General features: G+C 38.8%; 1 protein-coding gene across 1 annotated transcript in view; it reads right to left on the bottom strand.

The window, feature by feature from the left end:
- The window catches only part of CNTN1 (contactin 1), a 254,908-nt gene that overhangs the window by 20,354 nt on the left and 220,954 nt on the right, over window positions 1–13,600 (bottom strand). Inside the window, exons 19-21 of the mRNA XM_026117710.2 lie at window positions 13,234–13,468; window positions 9,267–9,370; window positions 2,481–2,667 (exon numbers count right to left, since the gene is read on the bottom strand). Of these exons, the coding sequence (XP_025973495.1) occupies window positions 2,481–2,667; window positions 9,267–9,370; window positions 13,234–13,468 (526 nt within the window). The remainder of the gene's footprint in view (window positions 1–2,480; window positions 2,668–9,266; window positions 9,371–13,233; window positions 13,469–13,600) is intronic.

Raw genomic sequence — 13,600 nt, 5'->3', positions numbered from 1 at the left:
GTTCACACAATAAACTTATAAAATGGAGTCTTCTTACTCAACACAAATGAACCCTGCAGCTCCAAGTTGCACAATGCACTATTTACTGACAGAAAGCCTCAAATTAGTTGCACATATTTTTAGCCCATATAAGTGTGTTTTAAATAAACAAGATATATGTCTTAATGGAATATTGCTCAGAATACACTAGTGCTAAGTATCGTTATTAAATCAGGAGCTATATTCAGAAACCTATTATGGCATGCAAATTCAAGACTAAAATTCAGATCACCCACAGGGCTGCCTGATTCTGGCTCCCTCTACTGTTAATGAAACAGGCAGTTGGACATTTTTTATTACTCAGAGTGCAACCCTCACTTCTTGCTACTGATTAAATAGAAAGCCAGGGTATAGCTGCCTAAGTAGTAGCTTGTCTGAATTGTTCATCACAGATGTCACGGCATGGGCCAAAATCAGTTTTAGGTGGTATGATAAGCAATCTGAATGTAGCCCAAAGAAAGAGAGCACAGTTAAGAAAGGTAACAAAATTTCCAATTTTCTGTATTTCATGGTTGATATACTGTAATGAGAGTGGATTTTCCAGAACTGATTGGTGCTCAGCATATTCTGATAATCATGTCCCATCAGTCTCACGGTAGGGAACCAAATAATCAAATGTATTAAAGCATAAGCCATGTGAACAACATTTTTGCTTCTAATTATGAAGACAAGGCTGCATTCCTTTCACACTATGGTCCATGCAGTTGGAGTGGCAAATGGAGACTCCTACAATGGGGAAGGCTGGAGGCTTGTGAATTCTGGCAACGGGAGGGAGAGTCTTTCCCCACCTGCAGATCTGCAACTGCAGAATAGGTTCAGTGCTCTGGTAGCTGATGAGGATCTGGGAACTTGGTCCAAGGAAGCATCAGAGCCAACCAAACTGAACCACACATCAGCACCAAGAGAAAGTGACAAGCGATAGCAGTGGGACACTCCCTCCAGTGGAAGATGGAGACCTCTTGCTGTCTCAGGAGGTTTGCTGCTTGCTGGGGGCTTGGATCCCAGATGCTGTGAAGAGACTGCTGAGGCTTGTCCAGCTCTCATCCTATTACTCCCTGCTGCTCATCCATGTGGACACCAATTATACTGCCAGGGGAGACCTCAAGAGAGTCAAGCATGACTACACGGTTGTGGGGGTGATGGTCAAGGGCAAAGGGACCTGGGTATTTTTCTCCTCAATCCTGCCAGTGAGTGGGAAGCGGACGGATCCTGTGAATTAATATCTGGTTGTGAAGCTGGTGTTGATGACAAGGATTTGGCTTTTACAACTATGGTGGCCTCTTTAAGGATTGAGGACTGGTAGGGAGAGACAGGATCCACCTGACAAGTGGGGGAAAAGCATCTTTGCCAACAGGCTGATCATCATTACAATAGCTGAGACATAGTGGAACCACTGGTGCAGCTGGAGTGCTGTGATGGATGGATACTGGCTCTTCAGCAGACAGGCAGGGAAGAAGAGAAGGTGGGTGGCCCTTTAAGCAAAGGAACAGCTTGGATGTACGGAGCTTTTCTATGGGACAGACACCAAGCTGGGCAAGAGCTTGTGAGTCAAGATCAGAGGCGCGGCCAGTGAGGGTGGCATGGTGGTGGGAGTGTGTCACAGACTACCTGATCAGGGTGAGGAAGTGCACAAAGCCTTTAAATAATACAGGGAAGTCTTTGGATTGCAGACCTGTTTTTTATGGGGAACTTTAGCTTCCCTGAGGTATCCTTATAGGGTAACATGGTGGGATGCAAGCAGTCAAGAAGATTTCAGGAGGGTATCAGGGATAATTTCTTGACAAAGGTACTGGATGGGCAACCAGGGGTGACACACAGCTGGATCTGTTATCCATTAACATGAAGGAACTGTTTGGGGATGTGATAATTAATGCTGTAGCAACCATAAAATAATGGCATTCACGATCAAAAAGACAGAGCCAAGCTCCTCACAGTTGCGCCCGACAGCAGGACGAGAGACAACAGGCATAAACTGAAATAAAGGAGACTCAGACAGGATGTAAGAAAATGTAAGGAAAATGTTTTTCCTCATGAGGACAGTCAGGCAGTGGAACAGGTTGCCCAGGAAGGTTGTGCAGCCTCCTTCCTTCAAGGTTTTCAACACCGAATGGGATAAAGCCCTGAACAACTGGGTCTGATCCTGCTTTGACAAGCTGGTTGGACTAGAGATCTCTTGAGGCTCCTTCCAACCTGAATTATCCTATCATCTTATAATCTGTATCTCCTTACTGCCTTGTGCCAGATATCCACATTGCATATGGCAGGAGAAATGTGGAAGAAGAGCCTTGGCAGAACTTTATATACCAAGAACCAATACCATGTAAAGGGAAAACTTCAGGTATATGGATGAGAAGCCAAGTTTGAAGATACAATAGGTATGATGCAACATACAATATTAAAGTACAGAACATTATAAGCAACCTATTGCTCCATTTACTTACGTGCTTTTCTAGTGATAATATCAATGGTTCTACTGGGAGGTCCATAGCCTGCGCTGTTGAAAGCAGAAACATCTACATGGTATCGTGTATTAGGCTTCAGGTTTTCCAGTTTGGTTGAATATTCTTGATTGCTCACTTGTACCCGCTGTGCAGCAGCTTCTTTATCATGAGCAGCCCAGTAACGAATCTGCAAACAATCAAATTGAATAATTAAATTTAGCATGTTTAGGTACAAAGAAAGTTTATCAGAACTGATGTACGGTGGGTATGTCTCTACTACATACTCTGGGTGATAAGTGAGCTGAAACAAGTCTAAATGCCATAGCCTGGAATTCAGTCTCCAGACTATGATTCCAACCAAGTTTTATAAAGACATAAAGAAATGGAAAATAATTCATATTTTACTATGAAATCTTTGCCCCCAGTGGCTCAGCTTGCTTTCAGCTAAGCCAGTGGAAGTCTGGGAGCAGGATAATGCCTTCAGAAAACAAGACTATTTTTGAGCATTTTACTCTGAACTTTAATATTGTTTTCCTACAATATAGACTAAACTCTGCTGTTGATTTCCTGATATTTTGTGTAACACATCTCATAACTTCCACCTTTTGGTACTTCTGTCTAAGGAAATGAGAAATATTCAGTTATGTTATCTGTGTGTGCATGTCTGTAGATATGCACCGCTAACCATTTTCTGAAGTTCTCTGGCTATATTCAATCAGATTTCACAATAGAGTATTATGTTTGTAAAAGTAGATGAGAAGACCTGTAAATGCTTAAACTGCAGGAAAAGTATCAGTGTAAACTTGTGAAATCTTAAAAGCAAAGTCAATTAACTGCATAAAAATTCTGTAAGATTTTTTCTTCAAAAAGCATAACTACTACAGATTTTACTGAATACAGACTGCTTCTTTCCATGACTAAAAAGTTTTAATAAATGATTAGTAAAGTAGCATGACTTAAAAAATGAGACCTGAACTGATGTCTATTACTTACCTGTTTCTCTGTGAGCTATGTGCTTAGCAGCTCTTCTGCTGAACTGACCCTTAGACTTCAAAGCATTATCACATACTACTGAACTGACTTGTCAGAAGTTCTTTTCCTTTGAGTAGAAAAATATTTTTATAGAACTGTAAGGGCATATAAAAAAAAACCCTGCTCTTATCCATATATGAGGGCACTTCAGCTAGGCCACAAAGCTTAAATGGCAGGTTAAAGAAAAAGAATGGAATATTATACTATTTTTAGAAGTAAACACTACCTATTAAAAAAGCTGTGTGTTGCCTCAGGTATATTCACTGAAAATAGCCTTGACAGATTAAGATTAACACAAAGAGTAAGCCAAAGAAAAGAACACATTGAATCTCTGTGGCTTTATTTTTGACCATAGTTTCAAAAGTTGGTACTTGAGGCTAGCTTCTTAAATTCATATTTAAATAGGTAACAAAAGGAAATCTGAGTTTCAGAAGTGCTGTTGATCCAGCAACACCTAAAGAAGTATACAAGGTACTGACATAGATATTTAGATTTAGATTTCAGAGACAATTGCAAATCACCCTGGTTTAAAATGAACTGATTATTGTGGAGTGATGACATTCCACAGGGTCTGACACACACATAGGGTCTGATTCTGCACAGCCTTGTGAGATGCAAAGAAGAGTAAAACATTGCCAATCGCTGTTTTTTGTATATTTTATAACCTATTTGCTTAAGACTAAATGATTGCACTAAGCTAAAAGAGTGGAAAGCCACATTCATTATGTTTTGGTGTTGAGTATTTTTACTCTCAGCATTTCTTCTGCTTCTCCCTTTCTTCATAATGATTTTAGAGTATGCTACATGAGAACCTTTTTAAGTCTTCTTAGGAAAAGGATGATTTTGATGGTAATTTCAAGCTCTAGGAAAAAATCTTGCTTTGTAAGGTTTGACTGGTGACAGCATTTGTCCTGTATTTTATCTTTTAAATAACAACTTTTTAATCTTCTATTTTACTGATGCTAGTTTTCCCTTGGAAACTTCATTTTAAGACTATGTTAGAAGAACAGATAGTCTTGTCTACAACAGTTTGTCAGGGTGCTAATATTGCAGTACTCTTCACAGATTATGGGTACAACTTGTTGTTTGGCAAGGCTTTATTATCTCTCCTTCTCATTTGCACTAAAATGTCGAATCAAAACATTTCTTTCTTTTACCTCAGAGCATGCATGGCAGCTGAATGAAGAGAGGTGCGGCAGAGGATTTATCTTCAACTACTTCAAATGTCTTCGGACACTGTGTCACATTAATTCCCACTTATCAAGGTGGCTATTTTACTGAGTCAACAGAATAGCCCTGAGCTGCATGTGGAACATGCACCCTACCCATTCTGCAAGCTTCTCTGTAGGAGTGGTAGCCTCCACTTGATGAACGGTATTGACCTGGCATGGGATCTTAAACTGCCACTGTCATTTCTGCAGTAGAAGTCTGACTGTGGTCTTCTACTCAGCATTTGTTTGTATGGTAATAACTAACTCTTGTAGGTAGGCTGCTGTCGTTGAATACAGCCAGCTGTGTGCCATAAGCTGCTAACAACTACCAAGGTCTGTCTCAAGAGTGAGAGGGTCTGTACATTAGGGCTAGAGGACATCATGTCTATTTCTGTCCCAAAGTTCAAGCGAGTTTCCAGCCTGCAGCGAAGGGATGTCTGTGAAGTTCTAGGTGGCCAAAAGTTTATTAGCTATGATGAGAACAATGATAGCTTTGTTGTTGATATTAACTGGCTTTCGAAGCCTACTGAAGACTTATGGAAGAATAATTCATTTCTGATATGTTCTAATACGTCAATGTATCTGCTCTGTGTATGATGACACTACATGGAAAGCTTTGTTAATCATGGGGCATATGCTGGAAGCCCCTGAAAACCTCTGACTTGCAAAACTTTCTACAATCCTGCTGTTCATTTACACAACAGTTCATTTACACTACACTATGGGCATAAGAAAAAAAGTAATATAGAGCATCAAACATGGCAAATGAGAACAATGAATGAAAATGTAAATTAATTCACTGAGAGCATACTGAGTTCCAGGCAGGAGTAATACAATCTAAAAATGAAATTAAAATTAAATCCTAAATACTACCTATCTTGGCTGCAATGTCACAGACTTACCTACTCCTACAGTGTTAGCCATGTCTCACAATCGAAATGCTCTTCTTTACCCCTTCATCTAATACACAGTCATATCGATATGTTTGGATTATAGTAACTATTCTTAGAAAATCAAAAATTTGAAATGATACCCTTGAGGGCTAAGACAAAGTACTGTCTCCTTTACTCTATTCCTAGGTCTCTTCTCACATGTTATTTAAATATTTTAGAAGTCCCCTGAAATACTCAGAGATTTACTAATATTCTGCTGTCTCAGTGCTAGTGCACTGCAATTAATATCTAGAATTATGTAACCCATTCTTTCAAGCATCCACATTTTTCAATTTTGCTCAGTGGCCCATCTCTCTTTTTTATTAAAAGAGCTTGGATCATAATCTCAGGCAGCCTGGTTTTCTCTGGTGCCCTTCATTTACCTTGCCAGGGACACCTATAGCTGATAAATCCCCAGGGAACACCGTGAGGGTGCTTTATTACAACTCTAGAGCTTGCTGTAGGAGATAATCCAAAACCAACAAAGCGGCCACTTAGTAATCTGTGGGTAGGGAGTACCTTAGCCATCACAAATTTGTGCAGCTCCCTGTGCTAAAACCAGGGAAGAAACACTGTTCTTCATGGTTCTTTCCTCTATTCAAATTTTAGTATACTGAAAAACACCAAAAGGTGCTTCTACAAGTGTCATGAAACAACAGCTCTCATATTCATGAAAGTTTTACATATGGGAGACATAAAAGAGATACTTCATCTATATGAAGAGAATATGCTGATCCATATTTCGGTCCACAGTGGTTAATAATGATAAATTTGTTTAATAAAATAAAAATATATTTATTGCATAGAAGCAGGAGGAAATATAGTGTCTCTGGTATTGCACGTACTGAAGAGCAGTGGCTTTTGAAGACGACACTGGAAGAACTCATAAATCTTAAATCCTCTCTACGGATGGAGATAGTTTTCATATTTTATCTCTCTTAAGTGTGAGCTGAGGCCACTCCTCTGTAACGGCAAAATTTATCAGCTCACACTCATCACCATGAGGGCAGTCATCCTGATGGTATGCATTAGTGTCAAGAAAATCTGAGTCCTCCTGCTGTGAAAAGCCCTGTATCATAAGTAAAATAACTTCAGGTACTTTGCTTACAGTACTCCCACCTCTTAAACGCTAGCATTTAAAAGGCCAATTATGCCGTTTTCAGGTAATAATAAAGACTAAAATGAAATTGAGAAGGTGTTGTGGAGAATGAGGGATTTTTGCTAATCTGTGTTATACATATTGGAATATTGCTTGATGGCTATACAGATAGGTCCCACCAGACATATTCATCTGAATTTTGTAATGCAGTTTGACCAAGTCTGTGTGCCTTGCCCCACAGCTCTTACTGTAGCTTCACAAAGGCAATCCATGGCATTGACTTTCCAGAATAGCCCTCTCTCTTTCTCCTGTCCCATGGCTTCTTCAGGACTGATGGCAGACGGTTCTTCCGATCTTCAAGAACCTGAGACTTTCTTTTTGCCCTCAGTGTAGGAGCACATGCTTCCCCTTGCTGGTTTTCCTTCTGCTAGAATGAAGCTGATAACTGTTCTAGAGAAAAAGATCTTGCAATCAATACCTTATTGAGGTCTATGGGGCAATAATTCATGCCTTTTTTATACATAGATGGATATTAATTTTTTCACAGTTATGGTAATGAGAAGATTACTTTAGAAAAATTAAAGAAACTAGAGATTTTAATGCAGCTACTCATTGTAAATATTCAGGAAATCCAATTTATACTGGATTTGTGGAAGTGTAGTACTTCTCATAGGAATACCTAACTGGGCATATTCATTTCAAATGAGCGGATGAACAATTAGGCTCCAGCTAACAACTTAAGGCCACATCCCTCACCTCTGTATTCTATGTAATAGAACTCTCCACCCATTCCCAAAGTATCCCACCTTTTTTCAGAACAGCAATACTTCTTTCTTTCCAGTCCCAAGTTCCTTCATGCTTCTTTCCCACTGACTTTCCTCCAGACCCCATTCTTTTTTGCTGAATCCTTTCCCCTCCCTTCTTCCCCTGATCTTCCCCCACAGCAATTCAGATAGCTTGATAAAGTAAAATAAAATAGTGATCAATGATGGGTTGCCTAAGAACATTCTCTCTCCATGTTCTTTCCCCATTCATCCTCAGCACCCCCCATACCCACAATCTCCTTCCCCATTACAACCCTCCACACCTATTACCATGCCCTACAGCTCCAGTGTCCTCCCATTCCCCCTTTGTGTAGCTCTCTTTGTCCCCCCAGAAAGCCCCAAGAGTGTGCCAGCTGCACATCTGTTCTGATTGTTCCGAAAGCGCATGCTTCCAGCCCAATTTCTGTGCATACTGTCCAGCTATGAAGTGCAACATTACTACATAGCTGGCTGGCTTGAACTCATGGATCTATGCACTCCATGCTGATCTCAGTTATGCTCGCAAATCTATTATACGCTGGTTTTCAATCCAGTGGTCTGCTTTAGTAAGTTAAGAAAAATTACCTTTGATGTCATTGTCTTAATTATAAACCCCAGTGTCCTATACCTATAGTTCTAAGCTCTATGTGTGCATTACGTAGAATCAAGCTTTATACGGTACACTATCTTAGTTCTGACTGAGTTCTTTGCTATGACCTGTATCTATGCTATGATACTGTATCCCAGAAGTATTACATAAATCTCATGGAGACAGAAAGAGATCAGGAAATATAGAAACAAGTGCTACTAATTAGAAGAGCATTTATTCATATATTTCAATCACAAAAATCCATTCCGTGAGGTTACTTCACATTTGTATGTGCCCATTTTGGAACATACAGGCTACAATCAAGCAGCTGAAAACTTAAATCACAAGCAAGTCACTAACATACTAAGGCCCACATCCCTTTTTTTGGAGTGCAGCCAAAAGAAGCTGGCTCTACACTGCAAAGTTTTTCAGCATCCACTATGTGTGGATGAAGAAAGACTCCTCTGCTGGATAACCACGTGGCTGCTTCTGCTTGCATCCACCCTGTGACTATTCTCATCTTTGTAGAAGAACAGGAACAATTTTAATGAGTACCACTACTTATTCTTGGACATACACACTGGACATCCTGAAGCTCTTTTTTGTGGGGGGCAAATAGAAAGCATGAACAAAACACTGCTTTCTTGCACAATAGCATGGTATCTGTTATACTGGATTCTGGGCATTTGTCGCCTAGTCCCACTTATTGTAAATTTTGCAAGTGAATTATAGCAATAGCTGCTAACAATTTAGAAGGGTCATGAGTTAATTACAATGTCTATGTTGCTAATTACACCCAAAACTTAATTTCAGTGTGTTTTGAGAAGGTAGAGATGGGCATTCAATTACCTAACATAAACAGACAACATTCTTCCGGGAAATAATGACACCTTTTCTCAGCTGAACAGTGGGCAAATAGATTTTTTTAATATGTCTTAGTAATGAAGTATGTAGCACCAAAAATAATACATTACTCAGGATGTGAAATCTTCACAGCAAACAACAATTAAAGAGGAGTGAACCGTAAGAGACAGAATGCTAGAGTGGGAATTATCCTTGCATTCACTACTGAAATTAAATGAATAAGAAGACATGTTATGAACATCACCTCTAAACTCACCTGATATCCTTCCACAGATTGCTCAGAAACATGGTGCCAAGAAACAGAGATTTCAGAAGATGACAAAACTTTTACGCTCACATCTGTAGGTATTTCAGTTGGAGCTGGAAGATGAAATATATGTTAAATATTCAACCTCATCCAGTGATATGGTTACACTCACTTGGAGGGACTTCTCTCACTTCAATGTTTTGTATTATTTTCTTGATATCACAGCTCCAGCTGCGTTAGTCTGGTTTTATTTGAATAAACTTTAAATTCAGTGATGATCTGTATGGGAAGGGACTGTATAAAAATGAAATAATGATCATATTATTTGGCCCAGACTATATATTTGCATGCTTCAACAGATTACACACTGGAATCTATGTAAATTAAAAACAGGCTCAGATAAAAATAAAAGGAAGCATTCAGTGATCTTCTACTAAACTGGACAGCATTCTACAGATTAAAACATATACACCAGATTTTTCAAGTCAGCTACACACAAATACTCATATGCATGTCATTTAGTCATAATGATATAAAATTTGTATGAGATCAGATATCAGATAAGAGAGCTGGCCATATGAACTTGAACATACGTGTGCAATAATCCAAGAGCACCCTTCTAGCAGGCATATATCAGGCAGTTGATCTTTTCTGTGGGTTCTTCGTTTTGGACACCAGCCAATGCAGAATACAGACAATTACAATGTGGCATGCTTATATTCAGGGCTCAGAATAGTAAGTTCTAGTTTAATTATCAGGGGCTGTTAATTTCACTGTTGCTTCCATTTTAAGTAAGGTAAGGAATTGAAAAAGGCATTAACTTAGCAATGTCTATGGAAGATTCAATTTTTCAAGCTAGAGAACAGTACTCTTTTATGAATCTTTTGAAACAAGTTGAAACAGATAGGCATGGCAGCCTGAGCTGAGGAAAGCTTTCATGCACTTCATCTTCCAACTGGGCAACAAGTCAACTACGCATCAAAACAGCCACTGTTAAGAAAAAAATCAGTTATATTTCTTATGAAAAGTATCCTAGGTAACAAGCTAATTTTATATGCAAAGTTACTTTTTCTAATTGTCTTTCAATGACTGTTAATAATGCAAATGTATAATTAAAAATGAGACACTATTGCAAAACTCTTTTCACAATGACAGGAATTTAGATAAGCAAGGGGCCTGTGCACTCATCACTAGCAATCATTACTCATTACTAGCAATGGCAGGTATGACTAGTGCTACCGCAGTTGTCAGACACGTAGCTTGGCTTAAAGCATGTGGGAACACAGAAATCCGCCAGTGTCTAAAGTAAATAAAGATGCCCACAATATAATTAGACATGCATAGATATATTAAAAAACACAGAACTTTGTGGAAATGCTGTCTTTATATAGATATGTATGTATATTTATATATATGTATAGAATACTGTATGACTATATTGCTTTAAAATCTCAGTAATACTTTTGAGAAGTTCTTTTGTGTGATGGTAGTAATAACATTTGCTGAATCACAGATACTGAGGTACAGATGGAATAGATCTGATCGTCTAATCCATTTCCAAATCAGTGACTTTTCCCCATTGTATCAATTGCAGAATTTGCCAGAATGTTTCATACTGAAAAGTTCCAACTGCTAGGGTGATTTTGCTGATAAAACACTATAAACAGTATTTCATCTGCTTATGCTTTTTTATGAGCTCTAAATAATTTATTTCCCTATTTGGTAATTATGCTCTATAAATATTTTTGCAGACAGTCTCTCCTTAGCCAGAAAGATGACATCAGCTGCTTTTCTCCAGCCTTATAATTCAGTAATTCTACCAATTAAAAAAAGCGATCGAGTGCACCTCAGTGCAAACACGGTGCGCATCACACACTTATCTTCCGAGCGGCACTTCACAAAGCTGGGGCTGGGAGCCAGGAGGAGTGCTACAAAGCACTGAGGCGACCTTGTGGCAGTCCTGATGCTAGCAAAAAAACTCTGCAGAATGCCCTTTGGACTAACTTTCATTACACCTGCTGGAAAAATTGCCTCTAACCTGTCCTGCTGTTCCTGCTTTGGATGTGGTCAGTTGTCAGGGTCATAGCCCTGCACAGGAGCTGTTAGCACTACCAGCAATATTCAGAACAGCGGGAGTCTCAGACTATTTCGATGCCTCTTGTGCTGGTAAGCAAAGAAAGTAGGTTCACTAAGCCAACTTGGTTTTGCTGGCTGGAACTGGCACAATCTGACTGCAAGTGTTTCTATCAATAAAGTGTCTGAATTTGGCTAAACTCTGTGTTAGAACATCAGCAATCAGTGAAGTGACTTCTTTATCTGGAAGTTGGCACTAATATGCATTTTGCTTTGCTTCTGCCTTCTGGAGCTACTAGGTTCTGCCATGTCTCTGAACTTAGAGAGCTACACAAACACACTCCTAACCCTGACATAGTTTGTATAATCCTAACATAAATGCATGGCAGCTTATCAGTCTGCTGTCGATAATGTCTCTGAAAAAGGATGGATACTGAAATGTTATTTGGCAGATACGGCTTTTATTACACCATAGCAATTTATTAAGGCATTTATACAACTGCAAAAACAATCATTCTGGTGCTGCGGCAGCTATTGAAGATGATATCCTAAGGTACACTTTTCTGATAAAAAGGATTAGTATTAATCACTTCAGATAGCCAAGTGTTGCTAGTTTGGATCCTGAAATATCATAAGAAACAAAAGGGCTATTTTATCTTTTTCTCTGTGTGTGGGCGATTTGTGTGCAAAGTTCCCATTAGTGTTAATGGGAGTCACGAACATAAATCTCCAGTAAAGTATACAGAGTATACCCCTCCTCTCGGTTCTTTGGTCTGGATCTCCTGACTTTGTGAAAGCAATTCTATTGTATGGAAAGCAAAATGTGAGCAATTCTTCTTTGGGTTTTTGGCAGAAATTAATACACTGTAATTTTTAAAAACAGACTTGAGTGACTACATTGCAATTAAGATTTTATATATATTTCTTCTGATTTAAGGTACACTTTCTTCTAGTGATTCTTTTCCCCCACTAAGTTTGGAAATGTCATGTAAACTTCCATCCTAAAGACCACAGCAGGTGAAATAATTCCAGCAAGAATTAAGAAAAAGATTTTACTGAAATGTGAAAACAATTTTCATTAAATTATTCACCTGATAGCTCTAATATCCAAATTAGAAAAAAGAATGTGGCAGGGCTAATTTATGTTTGACTCAGAACATGCTTGATATATAACTGAACCATCATTCCTTTTACAGGAACGGTTTTGGGGTTAAATTCTGCCACCGATCTGCTAGAATAATAGGCTATAGTGTGGCCTGGTAAGAGGAAAATAACATAAGTATTTTAAGATTAACTAAATCTAATGCACATGCAATAACCCTTAGTAGTAGGCTCAACAGCAAATATGCATCTTAATGGTTTACATGTTTGGAACTTTGTCACTAACTAATCTCAACAAATGTAGATAGCAGCCCTAGCTGAAGAATTCACCTGCATTTTGCACATGGATCAAAAGGAGTATTATTTTTCAAAAAAGTCTAAATTTCCATAATAAGTTACAACAATTCACCTCTGAATTCCTACGCCAACCGTATGTATTAATCAGGATCACAGAGACACATTGCTGGATTACAATGTAATGTTTCAGGCAACGAATATGGAGATAGGAATTTGTTTTTCAAATTCTTAAACCTTTTAACAAGCTGTGTGAAAAATCTTGAATGCTTCTGTGGATTGTTTGTTCAGACAGAAAGTACCAGCAAGTGCCCTCTATCACATGAAAAGGAGAGCCTGAAGTTCTTCATTCAGAACAACGGCAGGTGTTTTGTGTGAGCAAACTGCACCCTCCTTGTTGAAGGCATATGTGATTGTCTAATCAAAGACTGTGGTGCTGGTTCTCTACTGATGTTGCTACTGCTGATTTGGGCCCTCAGTATCGAACTCATCTGGAACCTTTACTCACCATCTTGTGCTGAATAAATGACAGCAGTGAGACTGAATGGTCCATCCCCTTTGTTGTTAAAGGCTTTCACTTTTACTTGATATTGGGTCGAAGGTGGCATTGATTCATCCTTGTGGACATATCGGCCAATTTCAGGATTAGTAACTGTAACTCTTCTCCATTCTTTTTCACCAAATGGCTTGAAAGCTACTATGTAACCAAAGTTATTGCCATAGTGGTATTCTCTTGACAAGGGCTAAAGAGGCAAAAGATAAAACATTAATTTTTGTAGCTAATCAAACAAATGGATCTCTAATGAAAAATAAATAATAAAGAAGGGATCAATCTGCACATTGTAAGAATACTGAACTAAAGGCCCATTTTCTCT

This window comes from Dromaius novaehollandiae, chromosome 1 (genome assembly GCF_036370855.1).
Source record: "Dromaius novaehollandiae isolate bDroNov1 chromosome 1, bDroNov1.hap1, whole genome shotgun sequence".
In the NCBI taxonomy this organism is placed as follows: domain Eukaryota; kingdom Metazoa; phylum Chordata; class Aves; order Casuariiformes; family Dromaiidae; genus Dromaius; species Dromaius novaehollandiae.
This window is presented reverse-complemented; position numbering and strand designations above follow the sequence as displayed.